The sequence below is a fragment of the Engystomops pustulosus genome, unplaced genomic scaffold (genome assembly GCF_040894005.1).
Source record: "Engystomops pustulosus unplaced genomic scaffold, aEngPut4.maternal MAT_SCAFFOLD_354, whole genome shotgun sequence".
Classification (NCBI taxonomy): domain Eukaryota; kingdom Metazoa; phylum Chordata; class Amphibia; order Anura; family Leptodactylidae; genus Engystomops; species Engystomops pustulosus.
The window spans coordinates 12884-39774 of record NW_027285233.1 but is presented as its reverse complement, the minus strand read 5'-3'; the positions used below and the strand labels follow the sequence as shown (position 1 = coordinate 39774).

Here is a 26891-nt window from a genome sequence, read left to right as displayed (position 1 = left end):
GGAGTCACTAAGATCCTGTGTCCGATATCCTGCATGTGTCGCTTCCCCGCTCAGGTCCCCGGAGTTCACCTTCTTCTTCCTGGTGCATGTAAGTGCATTGTCCGTGTATAATGCGCTGTGCGGGGAGTCACTAAGATCCTGTGTCCGATATCCTGCATGTGTCGCTTCCCCGCTCAGGTCCCTGGAGTTCACCTTCTTCTTCCTGGTGCATGTAAGTGCATTGTCCGTGTATAATGCGCTGTGCGGGGAGTCACTAAGATCCTGCGCCCGATATCCTGCATGTGTCGCTTCCCCGCTCAGGTCCCCGGAGTTCACCTTCTTCTTCCTGGTGCATGTAAGTGCATTGTCCGTGTATAATGCGCTGTGCGGGGAGTCACTAAGATCCTGCATCCGATATCCTGCATGTGTCACTTCCCCGCTCAGGTCCCCGGAGTTCACCTTCTTCTTCCTGGTGCATGTAAGTGCATTGTCCATGTATAATGCGCTGTGCGGGGAGTCACTAAGATCCTGCATCCGATATCCTGCATGTGTCACTTCCCCGCTCAGGTCCCTGGAGTTCACCTTCTTCTTCCTGGTGCATGTAAGTGCATTGTCCGTGTATAATGCGCTGTGCGGGGAGTCACTAAGATCCTGCGCCCGATATCCTGCATGTGTCGCTTCCCCGCTCAGGTCCCTGGAGTTCACCTTCTTCTTCCTGGTGCATGTAAGTGCATTGTCCGTGTATAATGCGCTGTGCGGGGAGTCACTAAGATCCTGCGCCCGATATCCTGCATGTGTCGCTTCCCCGCTCAGGTCCCCGGAGTTCACCTTCTTCTTCCTGGTGCATGTAAGTGCATTGTCTGTGTATAATGCGCTGTGTGGGGAGTCACTAAGATCCTGCGCCCGATATCCTGCATGTGTCACTTCCCTGCTCAGGTCCCCGGAGTTCACCTTCTTCTTCCTGGTGCATGTAAGTGCATTGTCTGTGTATAATGCGCTGTGCGAGGAGTCACTAAGATCCTGCTCCCGATATCCTGCATGTGTCGCTTCCCCGCTCAGGTCCCCGGAGTTCACCTTCTTCTTCCTGGAGCATGTAAGTGCATTGTCTGTGTATAATGCGCTGTGCGGGGAGTCACTAAGATCCTGCACCCGATATCCTGCATGTGTCACTTCCCTGCTCAGGTCCCCGGAGTTCACCTTCTTCCTGGTGCATGTAAGTGCTTGATCTTGCAACACAATTTGAAAGTTAAATCCGGCGCTCGGTCTCAATCAGTCGGATCGTCTGCCAGGACGCCCCCTAATTTGTGTCAAATGGAAGCTGCGCCAAAAACCGATCGCATGCGCCACAATCCCAGCGTAGACGCCTCTTATTCCTGTACAAGACGTTTTAAATAAAGCCCAATGTGTCCCTGAGTGGGAGCCGTATAAATGCTTGGACATGGCGAGCGATGGAGGAGGCGCCCGCATTCTCCACCATGTGAGGGTGACACCTGTGGATACATATACATCTGTACAATGATTAGGGTTCCTCACCCCAGAGATGACAGATCTCCACCTACAACAGAGAAGTTTTACTCCACGTGACTAGAAAGGACATTATCAGACAAGATTTGGCAAAACAAACAAGACAAACAATGGTTTCCTGGACACATAAAATAACTGAGTGCAGCAGATAAAAGGTCTCATTGTCTGTGACAAGATGGCAGCGCCCGTAGTCTTTCCCAGACCAGGCAGTAGAGGATGCGATGGACACGTTCACCATAACATCCATCTCTCTGGGGGCTCTGACCCTCAGAAACCCTCCATGTTCTCCATGCTCCTGGTGGTGACAGGACCGGCTCCTGGCAGTGCTGGATCAGAGACGCGTCTGATCTATGATGAAGAGGAGCAAGGTCCAGCATGAGACCCACAAAACACCAGCGTAAGGGTCCTGCTTCACCACAACACCACAAGGAGATGTCTGCCAGACCAAGGTCCTACCACTGTGCTCTGTTGTAGGTTCTCTGAGGGGCCCTAACGCAAGACGTCCCCAGTCACACAGTCATCTCAATCTAGTGAAGATCACCCACCATGGCAGGTCCAGATCTGAGTGAGGAGACCTGGTAACCTGCCTGAGAAGTCCAGCCACGTCACAGGTTCAGATCCTGCCATGGATGGTGGTGTTGGTCCTCACTGCAGACAAAGAAGATTGGAGTATGAAGAGGAATCCTCCTCATGATACAAGGAGGGTCACAATTCCCGGACGGGACCACATCCCGAGAGGAGGGTGAAGGTTCTCATGGAGGGCACGTTCCACAATTGCAATCACTTGGTTGAAGAACCACAAGGCTGGGATTTCCAGTGCCCCCCACAATCATCAGTCCTGGGAGGTCCCGTGTCTTGGCTTTGACATCCAGTTTTGGTAGAAAGTAGCAGCAGAATGAGATTTTGTCCGACTCCTCCAGACATCGCAGACCCACAATCTTTAGTTACAAACGGTTCCCAAAATCTTCTCATGTGGTTCCGGGACGGGTCACTAGCTGCCGCGCGGCCTGCAGGACCCGGTAACGTTCTCGGAGATTTCTTCTCCTGACGTGTTCGTTGGTGATCTCCTGGACATAGCGTGAGGGAAACCAGCCCTTCTTCCCATCCGACAACCGAATCCCCTCATACCAGCCTGATAGCAGATAGAAGAGGAGAAGCGGTAAGAGAACGGAGGAGAACCAGCAGGACACCTCCCAATACACAACTACCCCGCACCTTCAGACGTCTTCCGCAGGACATTGATGATGTCGGCAGGCTCCAAGGTCAGCTCGTCAGCCTGGGTGGCCGTGTACTGCTCCACACAATGGACCTGGGGGCAATCTGAGGACAAAGACAAAGTGATGGCACATCACACACAGGAGCTACAGACATCACCACAGCAGCAGCAGCTCCTCACCCCAGTCCTCATAAATGGTCTCACTGCCCGAGGAGCCATCGTCGCTCTTGGTGGGGAACGCGGCCACCCAACGATGTAGGTCCGACCTGTGCAAACACAGAGGTATGGATGAGACTCGCATCTCCTTCTGTCTGCACCACCATCGGCAGAGGGGCTACTCACTGAGTGGGGGCTCTGAAGAGCCGGTCACAGGTTTTCCTCTGGTGGTTCTCCAGAAGAGTGAGGAAGAAGCTGTTCTCCATGGTGGGGCAGGACTGCAACTGGACCAGGGAGCGATGGGCATAATCCACTACCACATGTCTGTCATTGCTGGAAGGGAAACCATGGAAAGAAAAATGTGACAACACAATAAGAAAGTGAAATCCAAGAAGTGACTGCAACACAATGACTACTGGTCATATCATTAGAGATCCCACCTGCTTTACACTGCAGCAGCTAACAGGAGGAGAGGCGTCGCCCCAAGAGGAGCGGAGGAGAGAAGACGAGGAGAGGCGTCGCCCCAAGAGGAGCGGAGGAGAGAAGACGAGGAGAGGCGTCGCCCCAAGAGGAGCGGAGGAGAGAAGACTAGGGGAGGCGTCGCCCCAAGAGGAGCGGAGGAGAGAAGACGAGGGGAGGCGTCGCCCCAAGAGGAGCGGAGGAGAGAAGACGAGGGGAGGCGTCGCCCCAAGAGGAGCGGAGGAGAGAAGACGAGGGGAGGCGTCGCCCCAAGAGGAGCGGAGGAGAGAAGACGAGGAGAGGCGTCGCCCCAAGAGGAGCGGAGGAGAGAAGACGAGGGGAGGCGTCGCCCGAAGAGGAGCGGAGGAGAGAAGACGAGGGGAGGCGTCGCCCCAAGAGGAGCGGAGGAGAGAAGACGAGGGGAGGCGTCGCCCCAAGAGGAGCGGAGGAGAGAAGACGAGGGGAGGCGTCGCCCCAAGAGGAGCGGAGGAGAGAAGACGAGGGGAGGCGTCGCCCCAAGAGGAGCGGAGGAGAGAAGACGAGGGGAGGCGTCGCCCCAAGAGGAGCGGAGGAGAGAAGACGAGGAGAGGCGTCGCCCCAAGAGGAGCGGAGGAGAGAAGACGAGGAGAGGCGTCGCCCCAAGAGGAGCGGAGGAGAGAAGACGAGGGGAGGCGTCGCCCCAAAAGGAGCGGAGGAGAGAAGACGAGGGGAGGCGTCGCCCCAAGAGGAGCGGAGGAGTGAAGACGAGGGGAGGCGTCGCCCCAAGAGGAGCGGAGGAGAGAAGACGAGGGGAGGCGTCGCCCCAAGAGGAGCGGAGGAGAGAAGACGAGGGGAGGCGTCGCCCCAAGAGGAGCGGAGGAGAGAAGACGAGGGGAGGCGTCGCCCCAAGAGGAGCGGAGGAGAGAAGACGAGGGGAGGCGTCGCCCCAAGAGGAGCGGAGGAGAGAAGACGAGGGGAGGCGTCGCCCCAAGAGGAGCGGAGGAGAGAAGACGAGGGGAGGCGTCGCCCCAAGAGGAGCGGAGGAGAGGAGCGGAGGAGAGAAGACGAGGGGAGGCCTCGCCCCAAGAGGAGCGGAGGAGAGAAGACGAGGAGAGGCGTCGCCCCAAGAGGAGCAGAGGACAGGAGCCGCCCGGGAGGAGCAGAGGAGAGGAGCCGCCCGGAGGAGCAGAGGAGAGGAGCCGCCGGGAGGAGCAGGAGAGGAGCAGCAAAGGACAGAAGAGGAGGAGACGCCCGGGAGAAGGGAGCCGACGCCAGTCGGGAGAGGAGGGAAGCGACACATAGTACAGACAATACACCATAGAACAGACATTCAGCAAACAGGAACAACAAGTATGAACTTTCACCTTTTCTTCTGGGTGATGAGCAGGAAGTCATTGAATAGATAGAAGTAGACGGGGGCGAGTTTGGTGGGTTTGATCCCAAAGAGGCTTCCCTTCTGCTGCACCTCGCTGAGCTCCCCCTGCTTCTCCAGGAAACGGTTGTGAGAAATGATAGGGACAGCCTAGAACAAGAATGACATCATAAGGCCACACCCATGAGAAGATGACATCACGGCACCGGGCCACACCCATGAGAAGATGACATCACGGTACAGAGCCCCCCACCCATGAGAAGATGAAATCCCGGCACAGGGTCCCCCACCCATGAGAAGATGACATCACGGCACCGGGCCGCAGCCATGAGAAGATTACATCACGGTACAGGGCCACACCCATGAGAAGATGACATCACGGCACAGGGCCGCATCCATGAGAAGATGACATCACGGCACAGGGCCACACCCATGAGAAGATGACATCACGGCACAGGGCCACACCCATGAGAAGATGACATCACGGCACAGGGCCACACCCATGAGAAGATGACATCACGGCACAGGGACCCACCCATGAGAAGATGACATCACGGCACAGGGACCCACCCATGAGAAGATGACATCATGGCACAGGGCCGCACCCATGAGTAGATGACATCACGGTACAGAGCCCCCCACCCATGAGAAGATGGCATCACGGCACAGGGCCGCACCCATGAGAAGATGACATCACGGCACAGGGCCACACCCATGAGTAGATGACATCACGGCACAGGGCCGCACCCATGAGAACATGACATCACGCCACCGGGCCACACCCATGAGTAGATGACATCACACCACCGGGCCACACCCATGAGTAGATGACATCACGGCACCGGGCACACCCATGAGAAGATGACATCACGCCACCGGATGGCCACACCCATGAGAAGATGACATCACGGCACAGGGCCGCATCCATGAGAAGATGACATCACGGCACAGGGACACACCCATGAGAAGATGACATCACAGCACAGGGCCACACCCATGAGAAGATGACATCACGGCACTGGATGGCCACACCCATGAGAAGATGACATCACGGCACAGGGCCACACCCATGAGAAGATGACATCACGTCACAGGGACACACCCATGAGAAGATGACATCACGGCACAGGGACACACCCATGAGAAGATGACATCACGGCACAGGGCCACACCCATGAGTAGATGACATCACGGTACAGAGCCCCCCACCCATGAGAAGACGACATCACGGCACAGGGCCACACCCATGGGAAGATGACATCACGGCACAGGGTCGCACCCATGAGTAGATGACATCACGGCACAGGGCCACACCCATGGGAAAATGACATCACGGCACAGGGCCACACCCATGGGAAGATGACATCACGGCACAGGGCCACACCCATGAGTAGATAACATCACGGCACAGGGCCACACCCATGAGTAGTTGACATCACGGTACAGAGCCCCCCACCCATGAGTAGATGACATCACGGCACAGGGCCACACCCATGGGAAGATGACATCACAGTACAGAGCCCCCCACCAATGAGAAGATGACATCCCGGCACACGGCCACACCCATGAGAAGATGACATCCCGTCACAGGGCCCCACCCATGAGTAGATGACATCACGGTACAGAGCCCCCCACCCATGAGAAGATGGCATCACGGCACAGGGCCGCACCCATGAGAAGATGACATCACGGCACAGGGCCACACCCATGAGAAGATGGCATCACGGCACAGGGCCACACCCAAGAGAAGATGACATCACGGCACAGGGACACTCCCATGAGAAGATGACATCACGGCACAGGGCCACACCCATGAGTAGATGACATCACGGCACAGGGCCGCACCCATGAGTAGATGACATCACGGCACAGAGCCCCCCACCCATGAGTAGATGACATCACGGCACAGAGCCCCCCACCCATGAGTAGATGACATCACGTCACAGGGACACACCCATGAGAAGATGACATCACGGCACAGGGCCACACCCATGAGAAGAAGACATCACGGCACAGGGCCACACCCATGAGAAGATGAAATCACGGCACAGGGCCACACCCATGAGTAGATGTCATCTTCTCATGGGTGGGGGGCTCTGTACCGTGAAGTCATCTACTCATGGGTGCGGCCCTGTGCCGTGATTTCATCTTCTCAAGGGTATGGCCCTGTGCCGTGATGTCATCTTCTCATGGGTGGGAGGCTCTGTACCGTGATGTCATCACGGCACAGGGCCACACCCATGGGAAGATGACATCACGGCACAGGGTCGCACCCATGAGTAGATGACATCACGGCACAGGGCAACACCCATGGGAAGATGACATCACGGCACAGGGTCGCACCCATGAGTAGATGACAGAACGGCACAGGGCCGCACCCATGAGTAGATGTCATCACGGCACAGGGCCGCACCTATGAGAAGATGACATCACGGTACAGAGCCCCACACCCATGAGAAGATGACATCATGGCACAGGGCCGCACCTATGAGAAGATGACATCACGGTACAGAGCCCCCCACCCATGAGAAGATGGCATCACGGCACAGGGCCGCACCCATGAGAAGATGACATCACGGCACAGGGCCACACCCAAGAGAAGATGGCATCACGGCACAGGGCCACACCCAAGAGAAGATGACATCACGGCACAGGGACACTCCCATGAGAAGATGACATCACGGCACAGGGCCACACCCATGAGAAGATGGCATCATGGCACAGGGCCACACCCATGAGTAGATGACATCACGGCACAGGGCCGCACCCATGAGTAGATGACATCACGGCACAGAGCCCCCCACCCATGAGTAGATGACATCACGGCACAGGGCCGCACCCATGAGAAGATGACATCACGGCACAGGGACACTCCCATGAGAAGATGACATCACGCCACCGGGCCGCACCCATGAAAAGATTACATTACGGCACCGGGCCACACCCATGAGTAGATGACATCACGGCACCGGATGGCCACACCCATGAGAAGATGACATCACGGCACCGGATGGCCACACCCATGAGAAGATGACATCACGGCACCGGATGGCCACACCCATGAGAAGATGACATCACGGCACCGGATGGCCACACCCATGAGAAGATGACATCACGGCACCGGATGGCCGCACCCATGAGAAGATGACATCACGGCACAGGGCCACACCCATGAGAAGATGACATCACGTCACAGGGACACACCCATGAGAAGATGACATCACGTCACAGGGACACACCCATGAGAAGATGACATCACGGCACAGGGCCACACCCATGAGAAGAAGACATCACGGCACAGGGCCACACCCATGAGAAGATGACATCACGGCACAGGGCCGCACCCATGAGTAGATGTCATCTTCTCATGGGTGGGGGGCTCTGTACCGTGAGTTCATCTTCTCATGGGTATGGCCTTGTGCCGTGATGTCATCTTCTCATGGGTGGGAGGCTCTGTACCGTGATGTCATCACGGCACAGGGCCACACCCATGGGAAGATGACATCACGGCACAGGGTCGCACCCAAGAGTAGATGACATCACGGCACAGGGCAACACCCATGGGAAGATGACATCACGGCACAGGGTCGCACCCATGAGTAGATGACATCACGGCACAGGGCAACACCCATGGGAAGATTACATCACGGCACAGGGTCGCACCCATGAGTAGATGACAGAACGGCACAGGGCCGCACCCATGAGTAGATGTCATCACGGCACAGGGCCACACCCATGAGTAGTTGACATCACGGTACAGAGCCCCCCACCCATGAGTAGATGATATCACGGCACAGGGCCACACCCATGGGAAGATGACATCATGGCACAGGGCCACACCCATGGGAAGATGACATCATGGCACAGGGCCACACCCATGGGAAGATGACATCATGGCACAGGGCCACACCCATGGGAAGATGACATCATGGCACAGAGCCACACCCATGGGAAGATGACATCACGGAACAGGGCCACACCCATGAGTAGATGACATCACAGTACAGAGCCCCCCACCAATGAGAAGATGACATCACGGCACAGGGCCGGACACATGAGTAGATGACATCACGGTACAGAGCCCCCCACCCATGAGAAGATGGCATCACGGCAAAGAGCCCCCCACCCATGAGAAGATGGCATCACGGCACAGGGTCGCACCCATGAGAAGATGACATCACGGCACAGGGCCACACCCATGAGAAGATGACATCCCGTCACAGGGCCACACCCATGAGAAGATGACATCACGGCACCGGGACGCACCCATGAGAAGATGACATCACGGTACAGAGCCCCCCACCAATGAGAAGATGACATCACGGCACAGGGCCACACCCATGAGAAGATGACATCACGGCACAGGGCCACACCCATGAGAAGATGACATCACGGCACAGGGCCGCACCCAAGAGAAGATGACATCACGGCACAGGGCCACACCCATGAGAAGATGACATCACGGCACAGGGCCGCACCCATGAGAAGATGACATCACGGCACAGGGCCACACCTACCTTTATCTTATCAAACTCAATCTTGGAGGAGATGTGGATGAGCTCCTCCGTTTGCTTCATGCGTCCGACCTCGCGGTTACATTCCTGGATGATCTGCGGGGAGAGGACACATCAGTCGGGTGATTATGACATGACACGCCATAGCTGCAGCCGTGGTACTTACCTTGGACACCACATCGAGGGCCTTACTGGCGTTTTCTTCTCCCTCGGATCCCTCCTCCGTCCTCTTTAATATATTCTACAGACGACAAATCAGAAGAAGCCCCGAGACATTACACATGCATGGTGGGAGTGGCCAGAGCAGAGGGCGGGGCCTGCATCACCTACCTCAATCAGCATCTTGATGCGGGTGATCCTCTGGAAGGGAAGGAGCAGGAAGGACATGAAGGGCAAACGCTGGCACTGGGGCAACTCCTGCAACCGGCACAGGACAGCATGGAAGTGGGGGTTCTTCTCCCTGAGATAGAGGAGGGGGCAGAGGTAAGTACACGAGCCCCTCCTGCAGAGCGGCGCAGGCAGTGTACGGGGCCCCCTAGCGCAGGCAGTGTACGGGGCCCCCTAGCGCAGGCAGCGCCCCCTGCTGTCAGGTCCGGGTACTTACATGAGCTGGCTGTAGGTCTTCTCCTGGTAGACCTGGTTGCGGACATAATCTATGTAGACGGAGAAGTGATGCGTTGCGTGCTGCAGGATGATGTCACACACGTCCGATATCACCACATCTTCATCCACCCGCTCCTCCAGCTCCATGAGGAACCTCCAGAGAGAGGAACTGATCACTGCACAGGAACCAGCATATAATAACATGCCCCCCCCCCCATTATATAATAACACTGCCCCCCATCATTATATAATAACACTGCCCCCCCATCATTATATAATAACACTGCCCCCCATCATATAATAACACTGCCCCCCCATCATTATATAATAACACTGCCCCCCATCATATAATAACACTGCCCCCCATCATATAATAACACTGCCCCCCCATCATTATATAATAACACTGCCCCCCCATCATTATATAATAACACTGCCCCCCCCATCATTATATAATAACACTGCCCCCCCCATCATTATATAACACTGCCCCCCCTTCATTATATAATAACACTGCCCCCCCATCATTATATAATAACACTGCCCCCCCCATTATATAATAACACTGCCCCCCATCATTATATAATAACATGCCCCCCATCATTATATAATAACATGCCCCCCATCATTATATAATAACACTGCCCCCCCATCATTATATAATAACACTGCCCCCCATCATTATATAACACTGCCCCCCCCATCATTATATAACACTGCCCCCCATCATTATATAATAACACTGCCCCCCCCATCATTATATAATAACACTGCCCCCCCCATCATTATATAATAACACTGCCCCCCCATCATTATATAATAACACTGCCCCCCCATCATTATATAATAACACTGCCCCCCATCATTATATAATAACACTGCCCCCCATCATTATATAATAACATGCCCCCCATCATTATATAATAACATGCCCCCCCATCATTATATAATAACACTGCCCCCCCATCATTATATAATAACACTGCCCCCCCATCATTATATAATAACACTGCCCCCCCATCATTATATAATAACACTGCCCCCCCATCATTATATAATAACACTGCCCCCCCATCATTATATAATAACACTGCCCCCCCATCATTATATAATAACACTGCCCCCCCATCATTATATAATAACACTGCCCCCCCATCATTATATAATAACACTGCCCCCCCATCATTATATAATAACACTGCCCCCCCATCATTATATAATAACACTGCCCCCCCATCATTATATAATAACACTGCCCCCCCCATCATTATATAACACTGCCCCCCCATCATTATATAATAACACTGCCCCCCCATCATTATATAATAACACTGCCCCCCCATCATTATATAATAACACTGCCCCCCCATCATTATATAATAACACTGCCCCCCATCATATAATAACACTGCCCCCCATCATTATATAATAACACTGCCCCCCCATCATTATATAATAACACTGCCCCCCCATCATTATATAATAACACTGCCCCCCCATCATTATATAATAACACTGCCCCCCATCATATAATAACACTGCCCCCCCATCATTATATAATAACACTGCCCCCCCATCATTATATAATAACACTGCCCCCCATCATTATATAATAACACTGCCCCCCCATCATTATATAATAACACTGCCCCCCCATCATTATATAATAACACTGCCCCCCCATCATTATATAATAACACTGCCCCCCCCATCATTATATAATAACACTGCCCCCCCATCATTATATAATAACACTGCCCCCCCCATCATTATATAATAACACTGCCCCCCCATCATTATATAATAACACTGCCCCCCCATCATTATATAATAACACTGCCCCCCATCATTATATAATAACACTGCCCCCCCATCAATATATAATAACACTGCCCCCCCATCAATATTAATAACACTGCCCCCCATCATTATATAATAACACTGCCCCCCATCATTATATAATAACACTGCCCCCCCATCATTATATAATAACACTGCCCCCCCCATCATTATATAATAACACTGCCCCCCATCATTATATAATAACACTGCCCCCCATCATATAATAACACTGCCCCCCATCATTATATAATAACACTGCCCCCCCATCATATAATAACACTGCCCCCCCATCATTATATAATAACACTGCCCCCCCCATCATTATATAATAACACTGCCCCCCCATCATATAATAACACTGCCCCCCCATCATTATATAATAACACTGCCCCCCCATCATATAATAACACAGCCCCCCCATCATTATATAATAACACTGCCCCCCCCATCATTATATAATAACACTGCCCCCCCATCATATATTAACACGCCCCCCCCCCGCCTTTATATAACAGTTCCCCTCTCACCTCTCACTGACTTCTTTCACCTTTAGGATGTTGGAGAAGAGAATCTTCTTCTCCCGGATCACCAGAGTCTCCTGCAGGTCCCGGCAGCCCAGGAAGTGCTCCACCAGCACATTCAGCGAGCGCAGGTACGAGGCCTCAGAGGTCAGCACCTCAAACATGCTCTAAGGAGGGACAAGACACCTTTAAGCCCCTCCCAATGTACTGGTGCAGCTCCTCCCCCCTGCTCCGGTGCAGCTCCTCCCCCCTGCTCCGGTGCAGCTCCTCCCCCCTGCTCCGGTGCAGCTCCTCCCCCCTGCTCCGGTGCAGCTCCTCCCCCCTGCTCCGGTGCAGCTCCTCCCCCCTGCTCCGGTGCAGCTCCTCCCCCCTGCTCCGGTGCAGCTCCTCCCCCCTGCTCCGGTGCAGCTCCTCCCCCCTGCTCCGGTGCAGCTCCTCCCCCCCCCTGTACTGGTGCAGCTCCCCCCCCCTGTACTGGTGCAGCCCCTCCCCCCTGTACTGGTGCAGCCCCTCCCCCCTGTACTGGTGCAGCCCCTCCCCCCTGTACTGGTGCAGCCCCTCCCCCCTGTACTGGTGCAGCCCCTCCCCCCTGCTCCGGTGCAGCTCCTCCCCCCTGCTCCGGTGCAGCTCCTCCCCCCTGCTCCGGTGCAGCTCCCCCCCCCCCTGCTCCGGTGAAGCTCCCCCCCCCTGCTCCGGTGCAGCTCCCCCCCCCCTGCTCCGGTGCAGCTCCCCCCCCCCCTGCTCCGGTGCAGCTCCCCCCCCCTGCTCCGGTGCAGCTCCCCCCCCCCTGCTCCGGTGCAGCTCCCCCCCCCCCTGCTCCGGTGCAGCCCCTCCCCCCTGCTCCGGTGCAGCCCCTCCCCCCTGCTCCGGTGCAGCCCCTCCCCCCTGTACTGGTGCAGCCCCTCCCCCCTGTACTGGTGCAGCCCCTCCCCCCTGTACTGGTGCAGCCCCTCCCCCCCTGCACGCCCGCAGCCCCTCCCCCCCTGCACGCCCGCAGCCCCTCCCCCCTGCACGCCCGCAGCCCCTCCCCCCTCCTCCGGTGCAGCCCCTCCCCCCTCCTCCGGTGCAGCCCCTCCCCCCTCCTCCGGTGCAGCCCCTCCCCCCTGCACGCCCGCAGCCCCTCCCCCCTCCTCCGGTGCAGCCCCTCCCCCCTCCTCGCTCTCACCTCCTGCATCTTCTTCTGCTCGGTGCTCATACCCTCCAGGACTCCGCTCTCCACCACAGACGGGAGCTCCTGCCATAGCGTGTTGTGGGGCAGCGTTGACCTCCGCCCTTGCCTCGGGGAGCCCCCGGCACTCAGCGGGCTCTCCTGGGAGGAGTCATAGCTGGTGAAGCTGCTGTTACGGGCGACGTTCTGCCGGCGGATCTCCTTATTTATTACCGTCTGCCGGTAAGTCTGGTACAGCGGCTCTACAGGGTATACAGAGGGGAGGGTCATGTGTACAGGGCATACAGAGGGGGGGGGGGCGTGTACAGGGCATACAGAGGGGAGGGTCCCGCGTACAGGGCATACAGAGGGGAGGGTCATGTGTACAGGGTATACAGAGGGGAGGGTCATGTGTACAGGGTATACAGAGGGGAGGGTCATGTGTACAGGGTATACAGAGGGGAGGGTCATGTGTACAGGGTATACAGAGGGGAGGGTCATGTGTACAGGGTATACAGAGGGGAGGGTCATGTGTACAGGGTATACAGAGGGGGGGGTCATGTGTACAGGGCATACAGAGGGGAGGGTCATGTGTACAGGGCATACAGAGGGGGGGGGTCATGTGTACAGGGTATACAGAGGGGAGGGTCATGTGTACAGGGTATACAGAGGGGAGGGTCATGTGTACAGGGTATACAGAGGGGAGGGTCATGTGTACAGGGCATACAGAGGGGGGGGGGCGTGTACAGGGCATACAGAGGGGAGGGTCCCGCGTACAGGGCATACAGAGGGGAGGGTCCCGCGTACAGGGCATACAGAGGGGAGGGTCATGTGTACAGGGTATACAGAGGGGAGGGTCATGTGTACAGGGTATACAGAGGGGAGGGTCATGTGTACAGGGTATACAGAGGGGAGGGTCATGTGTACAGGGTATACAGAGGGGAGGGTCATGTGTACAGGGTATACAGAGGGGAGGGTCATGTGTACAGGGTATACAGAGGGGGGGGTCATGTGTACAGGGCATACAGAGGGGAGGGTCATGTGTACAGGGCATACAGAGGGGGGGGTCATGTGTACAGGGCATACAGAGGGGAGGGTCATGTGTACAGGGTATACAGAGGGGAGGGTCATGTGTACAGGGTATACAGAGGGGGGGGCGTGTACAGGGTATACAGAGGGGAGCGTCCCGCGTACAGGGCATACAGAGGGGAGCGTCCCGCGTACAGGGCATACAGAGGGGAGGGTCATGTGTACAGGGAATACAGAGGGGAGGGTCATGCGTACAGGGTATACAGAGGGGAGGGTCATGCGTACAGGGTATACAGAGGGGAGGGTCATGCGTACAGGGTATACAGAGGGGAGGGTCATGCGTACAGGGTATACAGAGGGGAGCGTCCCGCGTACAGGGTATACAGGAGAGAGCGTCCCGCGTACAGGGTATACAGAGGGGAGGGTCATGTGTACAGGGTATACAGAGGGGAGGGTCATGTGTACAGGGCATACAGAGGGGAGGGTCATGTGTACAGGGTATACAGAGGGGAGGGTCATGCGTACAGGGCATACAGAGGGGAGGGTCATGCGTACAGGGTATACAGAGGGGAGCGTCCCGCGTACAGGGCATACAGAGGGGAGGGTCATGCGTACAGGGTATACAGAGGGGAGGGTCATGTGTACAGGGTATACAGAGGGGGGGGGCGTGTACAGGGCATACAGAGGGGAGGGTCATGTGTACAGGGCATACAGAGGGGGGGGTCATGTGTACAGGGCATACAGAGGGGAGGGTCATGTGTACAGGGTATACAGAGGGGAGGGTCATGTGTACAGGGCATACAGAGGGGAGCGTCCCGCGTACAGGGCATACAGAGGGGAGGGTCATGTGTACAGGGCATACAGAGGGGAGCGTCCCGCGTACAGGGCATACAGAGGGGAGCGTCCCGCGTACAGAGCATACAGAGGGGAGGGTCATGTGTACAGGGAATACAGAGGGGAGGGTCATGTGTACAGGGCATACAGAGGGGAGGGTCATGTGTACAGGGCATACAGAGGGGGGGGTCATGTGTACAGGGCATACAGAGGGGAGGGTCATGTGTACAGGGCATACAGAGGGGAGGGTCATGTGTACAGGGTATACAGAGGGGAGGGTCATGATGTGTACAGGGCATACAGAGGGGAGGGTCATGTGTACAGGGCATACAGAGGGGAGGGTCATGTGTACAGGGCATACAGAGGGGAGGGTCATGTGTACAGGGCATACAGAGGGGAGGGTCATGTGTACAGGGTATACAGAGGGGAGGGTCATGTGTACAGGGCATACAGAGGGGAGGGTCATGTGTACAGGGTATACAGAGGGGAGGGTCATGATGTGTACAGGGCATACAGAGGGGGGGTCATGTGTACAGGGCATACAGAGGGGAGGGTCATGCGTACAGGGCATACAGAGGGGAGGGTCATGTGTACAGGGTATACAGAGGGGAGGGTCATGTGTACAGGGTATACAGAGGGGAGGGTCATGTGTACAGGGTACACAGAGGGGAGGGTCATGTGTACAGGGTATACAGAGGGGAGGGTCATGCGTACAGGGCATACAGAGGGGAGGGTCATGCGTACAGGGTATACAGAGGGGAGGGTCATGTGTACAGGGCATACAGAGGGGAGGGTCATGCGTACAGGGTATACAGAGGGGAGGGTCATGTGTACAGGGTATACAGAGGGGAGGGTCATGCGTACAGGGTATACAGAGGGGAGCGTCCCGCGTACAGGGCATACAGAGGGGAGGGTCATGCGTACAGGGTATACAGAGGGGAGGGTCATGTGTACAGGGCATACAGAGGGGAGGGTCATGTGTACAGGGTATACAGAGGGGAGGGTCATGTGTACAGGGTATACAGAGGGGAGGGTCATGTGTACAGGGTATACAGAGGGGAGCGTCCCGCGTACAGGGTATACAGAGGGGAGGGTCATGTGTACAGGGCATACAGAGGGGAGGGTCATGTGTACAGGGTATACAGAGGGGAGGGTCATGTGTACAGGGCATACAGAGGGGAGGGTCATGTGTACAGGGCATACAGAGGGGAGCGTCCCGCGTACAGGGCATACAGAGGGGAGGGTCATGTGTACAGGGCATACAGAGGGGAGGGTCATGTGTACAGGGCATACAGAGGGGAGCGTCCCGCGTACAGGGCATACAGAGGGGAGGGTCATGTGTACAGGGCATACAGAGGGGGGGGGCGTGTACAGGGCATACAGAGGGGAGGGTCATGTGTACAGGGCATACAGAGGGGAGGGTCATGTGTACAGGGTATACAGAGGGGAGGGTCATGCGTACAGGGTATACAGAGGGGAGCGTCCCGCGTACAGGGTATACAGAGGGGAGCGTCCCGCGTACAGGGCATACAGAGGGGAGGGTCATGCGTACAGGGTATACAGAGGGGAGGGTCATGTGTACAGGGCATACAGAGGGGAGGGTCATGTGTACAGGGTATACAGAGGGGAGGGTCATGTGTACAGGGTATACAGAGGGGAGGGTCATGTGTACAGGGTATACAGAGGGGAGCGTCCCGCGTACAGGGTATACAGAGGGGAGGGTCATGTGTACAGGGCATACAGAGGGGAGGGTCATGTGTACAGGGTATACAGAGGGGAGGGTCATGTGTACAGGGCATACAGAGGGGAGGGTCATGTGTACAGGGCATACAGAGGGGAGGGTCATGTGTACAGGGCATACAGAGGGGAGGGTCATGTGTACAGGGCATACAGAGGGGAGCGTCCCGCGTACAGGGCATACAGAGGGGAGGGTCATGTGTACAGGGCATACAGAGGGGAGGGTCATGTGTACAGGGCATACAGAGGGGAGCGTCCCGCGTACAGGGCATACAGAGGGGAGGGTCATGTGTACAGGGCATACAGAGGGGAGGGTCATGTGTACAGGGCATACAGAGGGGAGCGTCCCGCGTACAGGGCATACAGAGGGGAGGGTCATGTGTACAGGGCATACAGAGGGGAGGGTCATGTGTACAGGGCATACAGAGGGGAGGGTCATGTGTACAGGTCATACAGAGGGGAGGGTCATGTGTACAGGTCATACAGAGGGGAGGGTCATGTGTACAGGGCATACAGAGGGGAGGGTCATGTGTACAGGGCATACAGAGGGGAGCGTCCCGCGTACAGGGCATACAGAGGGGAGGGTCATGTGTACAGGGCATACAGAGGGGAGGGTCATGTGTACAGGGTATACAGAGGGGAGGGTCATGTGTACAGGGCATACAGAGGGGAGCGTCCCGCGTACAGGGCATACAGAGGGGAGGGTCATGTGTACAGGGAATACAGAGGGGAGGGTCATGTGTACAGGTCATACAGAGGGGGAGGGTCATGTGTACAGGGCATACAGAGGGGAGGGTCATGTGTACAGGGCATACAGAGGGGAGGGTCATGCGTACAGGGCATACAGAGGGGAGGGTCATGCGTACAGGGCATACAGAGGGGAGGGTCATGCGTACAGGGTATACAGAGGGGAGCGTCCCGCGTACAGGGCATACAGAGGGGAGGGTCATGTGTACAGGGTATACAGAGGGGGGGGGGCGTGTACAGGGCATACAGAGGGGAGGGTCATGTGTACAGGGTATACAGGAGAGAGCGTCCCGCGTACAGGGTATACAGGAGAGAGCGTCCCGTGTACAGGGTATACAGGAGAGAGCGTCCAGGGCATACAGGAGAGAGCGTCCCGCATACAGGAGAGAGCGTCCCGCGTACAGGGCATACAGGAGAGAGCGTCCCGCGTACAGGGCATACAGGAGAGAGCGTCACGTGTACAGGGTATACAGGAGAGAGCGTCCCGCGTACAGGGTATACAGGAGAGAGCGTCCCGTGTACAGGGTATACAGAGGGGAGCGTCCCGCGTACAGGGTATACAGAGGGGAGCGTCCCGTGTACAGGGCATACAGGAGAGAGCGTCCCGCGTACAGGGTATACAGGAGAGAGCATCCCGCGTACAGGGTATACAGGAGAGAGCGTCCCGCGTACAGGGCATACAGGAGAGAGCGTCCCGCGTACAGGGTATACAGGAGAGAGCGTCCCGTGTACAGGGTATACAGGAGAGAGCGTCCCGCGTACAGGGTATACAGGAGAGAGCGTCCCGTGTACAGGGTATACAGGAGAGAGCGTCCCGCGTACAGGGCATACAGGAGAGAGCGTCACGTGTACAGGGTATACAGGAGAGAGCGTCCCGCGTACAGGGCATACAGGAGAGAGCGTCCCGCGTACAGGGCATACAGGAGAGAGCGTCCCGCGTACAGGGTATACAGGAGAGAGCGTCCCGCATACAGGGCATACAGGAGAGAGCGTCCCGCGTACAGGGTATACAGGAGAGAGCGTCCCGTGTACAGGGTATACAGGAGAGAGCGTCCCGCGTACAGGGTATACAGGAGAGAGCGTCCCGTGTACAGGGTATACAGGAGAGAGCGTCCCGCGTACAGGGCATACAGGAGAGAGCGTCCCGCGTACAGGGTATACAGGAGAGAGCGTCCCGTGTACAGGGTATACAGGAGAGAGCGTCCCGCGTACAGGGCATACAGGAGAGAGCGTCCCGTGTACAGGGTATACAGAGGGGAGCGTCCCGCGTACAGGGTATACAGAGGGGAGCGTCCCGTGTACAGGGTATACAGGAGAGAGCGTCCCGCGTACAGGGTATACAGAGGGGAGCGTCCCGTGTACAGGGTATACAGGAGAGAGCGTCCCGTGTACAGGGTATACAGAGGGGAGCGTCCCGCGTACAGGGTATACAGGAGAGAGCGTCCCGCGTACAGGGTATACAGGAGAGAGCGTCCCGCGTACAGGGTATACAGGAGAGAGCGTCCCGCGTACAGGGTATACAGGAGAGAGCGTCACGTGTACAGGGTATACAGAGGGGAGCGTCCCGCGTACAGGGTATACAGAGGGGAGCGTCCCGTGTACAGGGTATACAGGAGAGAGCGTCCCGTGTACAGGGTATACAGGAGAGAGCGTCCCGCGTACAGGGTATACAGGAGAGAGCGTCCCGCGTACAGGGTATACAGGAGAGAGCGTCCCGCGTACAGGGTATACAGGAGAGAGCGTCACGTGTACAGGGTATACAGAGGGGAGCGTCCCGCGTACAGGGTATACAGAGGGGAGCGTCCCGTGTACAGGGTATACAGGAGAGAGCGTCCCGTGTACAGGGTATACAGGAGAGAGCGTCCCGTGTACAGGGCATACAGGAGAGAGCGTCCCGTGTACAGGGTATACAGGAGAGAGCGTCACGTGTACAGGGTATACAGGAGAGAGCGTCCCGTGTACAGGGTATACAGGAGAGAGCGTCCCGTGTACAGGGTATAGATTCTTTGTGATATTTCTATTCTTATATCAATAATCACAATGTGTAATGTTTGGGGACTCGCGGGTCCTTCTTCCGGATTGTGAGGGGAGGAGCCTACATCGTACACGGTTATACTATGGCTCCCCTGCCGCTACATTATCCTCCCCTCACAATCCGGAAGAAGGACCCGCGAGTCCCCAAACATTACACATCACTAGCAATCTATAACCTGACACGAGGGGCGACCATGACCTTTATAAGGGTCACAGGTCACACAGGTCCTTACCGTCTCGCAGGTGAGATTCCCAGTCTATGGATTTAGTTCTCTTTACTGACGTCTTCCTGCAGCCAAAGGAGAAATTACTTCACCTCCCGAAATACCAAATACAACAGGGAACATATAGAGATATATATATATACTGACCCCAGGAGACCATCCGGAGACACATCCAGCACATCTGCAGGAAGAGAAAGGAGTATAACTACTATAATACTGCTCCCTATGTACAGGAATATAACTACTATAATACTGCCGCCTGTGTACAGGAATATAACTACTATAATACTGCCTCCTATGTACAAGAATATAACTACTATAATACTGCACCCTATGTACAAGAATATAACTACTATAATACTGCCCACTATGTACAAGAATATAACTACTATAATACTGCCCCCTATGTACAGGAATATAACTACTATAATACTGCCCCCTATGTACAGGAATATAACTACTATAATACTGCCCCCTATGTACAGGAATATAACTACTATAATACTGCCCCCTATGTACAAGAATATAACTACTATAATACTGCCGCCTGTGTACAGGAATATAACTACTATAATACTGCCCCCTATGTACAGGAATATAACTACTATAATACTGCCGCCTGTGTACAGGAATATAACTACTATAATACTGCCCCCTATGTACAGGAATATAACTACTATAATACTGCCCCCTATGTACAGGAATATAACTACTATAATACTGCCCCCTATGTACAAGAATATAACTACTATAATACTGCCCCCTATGTACAAGAATATAACTACTATAATACTGCCCCCTATGTACAGGAATATAACTACTATAATACTGCCCCCTATGTACAGGAATATAACTACTATAATACTGCCGCCTGTGTACAGGAATATAACTACTATAATACTGCTCCCTATGTACAGGAATATAACTACTATAATACTGCCGCCTGTGTACAGGAATATAACTACTATAATACTGCCTCCTATGTACAAGAATATAACTACTATAATACCGCCGCCTATGTACAGGAATATAACTACTATAATACTGCCCCCTATGTACAGGTATATAACTACTATAATACTGCCCCTATGTACAAGAATATAACTACTATAATACTGCCCCCTATGTACAGGAATATAACTACTATAATACTGCCCCCTATGTACAGGAATATAACTACTATAATACTGCCCCCTATGTACAGGTATATAACTACTATAATACTGTCCCCTATGTACAGGAATATAACTACTATAATACTGCCCCTTATGTACAAGAATATAACTACTATAATACTGCCCCCTATGTACAGGAATATAACTACTATAATACTGCCCCCTATGTACAAGAATATAACTACTATAATACTGCCGCCTGTGTACAGGAATATAACTACTATAATACTGCTCCCTATGTACAGGAATATAACTACTATAATACTGCCGCCTGTGTACAGGAATATAACTACTATAATACTGCCTCCTATGTACAAGAATATAACTACTATAATACCGCCGCCTATGTACAGGAATATAACTACTATAATACTGCTCCTATGTACAAGAATATAACTACTATAATACTGCTCCTATGTACAAGAATATAACTACTATAATACTGCCCCCTATGTACAGGTATATAACTACTATAATACTGCCCCTATGTACAAGAATATAACTACTATAATACTGCCCCCTATGTACAGGAATATAACTACTATAATACTGCCCCCTATGTACAGGAATATAACTACTATAATACTGCCCCCTATGTACAGGTATATAACTACTATAATACTGTCCCCTATGTACAGGAATATAACTACTATAATACTGCCCCCTATGTACAGGAATATAACTACTATAATACTGCCCCTATGTACAAGAATATAACTACTATAATACTGCCCCCTATGTACAGGAATATAACTACTATAATACTGCCCACTATGTACAAGAATATAACTACTATAATACTGCCCCCTATGTACAGGAATATAACTACTATAATACTGCCCCCTATGTACAGGTATATAACTACTATAATACTGCCCCTATGTACAAGAATATAACTACTATAATACTGCCCCCTATGTACAGGAATATAACTACTATAATACTGCCCCCTATGTACAGGAATATAACTACTATAATACTGCCCCCTATGTACAGGAATATAACTACTATAATACTGCCCCCTATGTACAGGAATATAACTACTATAATACTGCCCCCTATGTACAGGAATATAACTACTATAATACTGTCCCTATGTACAGGTATATAACTACTATAATACTGTCCCTATGTACAGGAATATAACTACTATAATACTGCTCCCTATGTACAGGAATATAACTACTATAACACTGCCCCCTATGTACAGGAATATAACTACTATAATACTGCCCCCTATGTACAGGTATATAACTACTATAATACTGTCCCTATGTACAGGAATATAACTACTATAATACTGCTCCCTATGTACAGGAATATAACTACTATAACACTGCCCCCTATGTACAGGGATATAACTACTATAATACTGCCCCCTATGTACAAGAATATAACTACTATAATACTGTCCCTATGTACAGGAATATAACTACTATAATACTGCTCCCTATGTACAGGAATATAACTACTATAACACTGCCCCCTATGTACAGGAATATAACTACTATAATACCGCCGCCTATGTACAGGAATATAACTACTATAATACTGCCCCCTATGTACAGGAATATAACTACTATAATACTACCCCCTATGTACAAGAATATAACTACTATAATACTGCCCCCTATGTACAAGAATATAATTACTATAATACTGCCCCCTATGTACAGGAATATAACTACTATAATACTGCCACCTATGTACAGGAATATAACTACTATAATACTGCCCCTATGTACAGGTATATAACTACTATAATACTGCTCGCTATGTACAGGGATATAACTACTATAATACTGCCCCTATGTAGAAGAATATAACTACTATAATACTGCCTCCTATGTACAAGAATATAACTACTATAATACTGCCTCCTATGTACAAGAATATAACTACTATAATACTGCCTCCTATGTACAAGAATATAACTACTATAATACTGCCCCCTATGTACAGGAATATAACTACTATAATACTCCCCTATGTACAAGAATATAACTACTATAATACTGCCCCCTATGTACAAGAATATAACTACTATAATACTGCCCCCTATGTACAGGAATATAACTACTATAATACTGTCCCCTATGTACAAGAATATAACTACTATAATACTGCCCCCTATGTACAGGAATATAACTACTATAATACTGCCCCCTATGTACAAGAATATAACTACTATAATACTGCCCCCTATGTACAGGAATATAACTACTATAATACTGCCCCTATGTACAGGAATATAACTACTATAATACTGCCCCTATGTACAGGAATATAACTACTATAATACTGCCCCCTATGTACAGGAATATAACTACTATAATACTGCCCCCTATGTACAGGAATATAACTACTATAATACTGGCCCCCTATGTACAGGAATATAACTACTATAATACTGTCCCCTATGTACAAGAATATAACTACTATAATACTGCCCCCTATGTACAGGAATATAACTACTATAATACTGCCCCTTTGCTGTGGTGCTGGGGTCTCTTACCTTGGGGGTCCTGGTCGGTGCTGGGGGGGTCCCTCCCGGTGTATAGCGCCTCCGCTGGGAGACTGTTGGATGTGGTTTTCTTGTCTTTGTCCGCGGCTCCTCTGTGTTGCCCAGTGAATACCTTTTTAGTGACCCCTTTCTCAGAAAGGGGGAGGGGCAGGAGGTGGGGGTGGGGCGGCTCCTCTGGGGGGCTTGCTGGGAACTTTAGGTGGCAGAGCAGGGGGTGGTGGTTCTGGGGTGTCAGACAGGGGGGGCACTTTGCTGCGGCGGGCCGGCTTCCTGATCATAGATCGTGTCTCTCCGGGGGTCTCCGTATTTGGACCCTCGGGGGGCTGCACAGAGTCACTGGGGGGGTCACCGAGTGTCCGCTCCGCCACAGACTGGACGTCATTGGAGAAGGAGATGGACTTAGGTTTGGGGTTCTTGGTCTGTAGGGGCTCGGGGTTGCTTTGGCAGGACATGTGTTGGGGGTCTTTGTATGGTCATCGTCTGCAGGGGGATCTACACTCCCGGTGTTCCTGGGCTTCCGATGACATGGGGTCCGTGTTTGGGGATTCGGGGGCCCTGGTGGACCCTTCCTCACAGTGTGGGCTGGGCAGGTGGCCATTGTCCTCAGCGGTGGACCTGTAGGAGGTCAGCACCACGCTGTTCCTGACCTTCTCACCATCGGCCGAGTCCTGCCCCGACCTCTCCGCGTTCTTCAGCGAGCGGCGCCGCACCGGGTAACAGCCGCCACCCGTCATCCTCTCCTTCAGGTGCCAGGGGCCCCACTTCCCTCCGTCCTCATCCTCGTCCTCATTCACAGATAAGACCCTCTGAAAGACCCCGCTGTCATCCGAGGAGTCTGAGGCTTCGTTACCGTGAAGGCCAGGGGAGACCACGGATGACTCCGGGAGCCACACCAGAAACCATACCGGGCCTCTGCTGGTGACAGGCACAGGCACAGCGCGAGGGGCAGGCCGCCCGAGGCAGGCACCACGACATCCGGGACAGCCGCTCATCAGGGTCCTGGAGGAGTTTAGGAGGCAGAGCTGCAGGAACAGAGAGAAGACGATTGTTAGGAAACTCGGTGGCTCCGGCCATAGACATGGAGCAGAACGCAGCCTGGCTGGACCTCTCCCCAGTGCCCCCACCCTCCTCCTGGCTGGACCTCTCCCGGTGCCCCCACCCTCCTCCTGGCTGGACCTCTCCCCGGTGCCCCCACCCTCCTCCTGGCTGGACCTCTCCCCGGTGCCCCCACCCTCCTCCTGGCTGGACCTCTCCCCGGTGCCCCACCCTCCTCCTGGCTGGACCTCTCCCCGGTGCCCCCACCCTCCTCCTGGCTGGACCTCTCCCGGTGCCCCCACCCTCCTCCTGGCTGGACCTCTCCCCGGTGCCCCCACCCTCCTCCTGGCTGGACCTCTCCCCGGTGCCCCACCCTCCTCCTGGCTGGACCTCTCCCCGGTGCCCCCACCCTCCTCCTGGCTGGACCTCTCCCCGGTGCCCCACCCTCCTCCTGGCTGGACCTCTCCCCGGTGCCCCCACCCTCCTCCTGGCTGGACCTCTCCCCGGTGCCCCCACCCTCCCTCCTGGCTGACCTCTCCCCGTGCCCCCACCCTCCTCCTGGCTGGACCTCTCCCCGGTGCCCCCACCCTCCTCCTGGCTGGACCTCTCCCCGGTGCCCCCACCCTCCTCCTGGCTGGACCTCTCCCCGGTGCCCCCACCCTCCTCCTGGCTGGACTCTCCCGGTGCCCCCACCCTCCTCCTGGCTGGACCTCTCCCCGGTGCCCCCACCCTCCTCCTGGCTGGACCTCTCCCCGGTGCCCCCACCCTCCTCCTGGCTGGACCTCTCCCCGGTGCCCCCACCCTCCTCCTGGCTGGACCTCCCCGGTGCCCCCACCCTCCTCCTGGCTGGACCTCTCCCCGGTGCCCCCACCCTCCTCCTGGCTGGACCTCTCCCGGTGCCCCCACCCTCCTCCTGGCTGGACCTCTCCCCGGTGCCCCCACCCTCCTCCTGGCTGGACCTCTCCCCGGCGCCCCCACCCTCCTTCCTTGGCTGGACCTCTCCCCCGGCGCCACCCACCCCTCCTCCCGGCTGGACCTCTCCCCGGCGCCCCCACCCTCTCCTCCCGGCTGGACCTCTCCCCGGTGCCCCCACCCTCCTCCCGGCTGGACCTCTCCCCGGTGCCCCCACCCCCCTTTTGGCTGGACCTCTCCCCGGTGCCCCCACCCCCCTTTTGGCTGGACCTCTCCCCGGTGCCCCCACCCCCCTTTTGGCTGGACCTCTCCCCGGTGCCCCCACCCCCCTTTAGGCTGGACCTCTCCCCGGTGCCCCCACCCCCCTTTAGGCTGTACCTCTCCCCGGGTCTGGGGCCTGCAGGGTGGCTCCCGGTCACTGGGTGTAGCGGTCACTTATCAGGCAGAGGGGGGCAGTGACGCAGTGGGGGCCATGGGTGGGGTGGAGGGGATAAGGTTTCATCTCCCAAATACAACAGAGAGAGGGAGGGGTTAACCCTTTGCAGCCTGGCTGTGTGCACAATACACAGATATGTATAACCCCATATATAGAGGGGCTGCAGGGGCCCCAAGAGCTGACCATCTACCATGGTCCCGGGAGAAAAAGCCTGAATCTGAATTATAAATCCTAACATGAGGAAAGGCCTGCAGACCCCCGGAGGACCCCCCATCCTGGTTACTATGGAGACACTGGTCCCGGTCACGCTTAGCCCTCTTCCTGCCAGTGACCCCGTGTTTACATACAACACGTGACACACGCACGTCTCACCTGCAAAACCGGTTCTACCGCCCCCAAATACGTGACAGCCAGCAGCCATCACATTCCACCGGGATGACACTGCCGGCCGATAACAGAGAGCAACAACAGAGCACGGCAGACGATGGCTGCTGACAACAGAGAGTAACAGCTCTGGGCGCAGTGTGAAGGGTTAAAATCATTCACGATCCCGAAACAGTGACAACTGGACGCCGCACCCTCACTGCGCCGGGCGACACTCGCCCCAACAGCTGCAGGAGACGTGCGACCGCCCCAAAGCCACAGGCGGAGGAGAGATACATGGGGCCATATAGTGCTCAGCCTGGTGCTGTACACCGATACATGGCGCCATATAGTGCTCAGCCTGGTGCTGTACACCGATACATGGCGCCATATAGTGCTCAGCCTGGTGCTGTACACCGATACATGGCGCCATATAGTCCTCAGCCTGGTGCTGTACACCGATACATGGCGCCATATAGTCCTCAGCTGGTGCTGTACACCGATACATGGCGCCATATAGTCCTCAGCC

General features: G+C 54.6%; 1 protein-coding gene across 1 annotated transcript; it reads right to left on the bottom strand.

Annotated features, from left to right (window-relative positions):
- Positions 1 to 1532: 1532 nt before the first annotated feature.
- Positions 1533 to 24068, bottom strand: ARHGEF15 (Rho guanine nucleotide exchange factor 15). Its single transcript, XM_072132303.1, has 15 exons — positions 23966 to 24068; positions 23608 to 23892; positions 20065 to 20098; positions 19927 to 19982; positions 13331 to 13575; positions 12172 to 12332; positions 9804 to 9956; positions 9530 to 9659; positions 9366 to 9440; positions 9203 to 9295; positions 4678 to 4835; positions 3062 to 3208; positions 2900 to 2985; positions 2719 to 2823; positions 1533 to 2635 (listed from the first exon to the last, which is right to left on the bottom strand). Exons 1-15 carry the CDS (start codon positions 24066 to 24068, stop codon positions 2472 to 2474), a joined length of 1995 nt encoding a protein of 664 aa, XP_071988404.1. The 3' UTR covers positions 1533 to 2471.
- Between the last annotated feature and the right edge of the window lie 2823 nt (positions 24069 to 26891).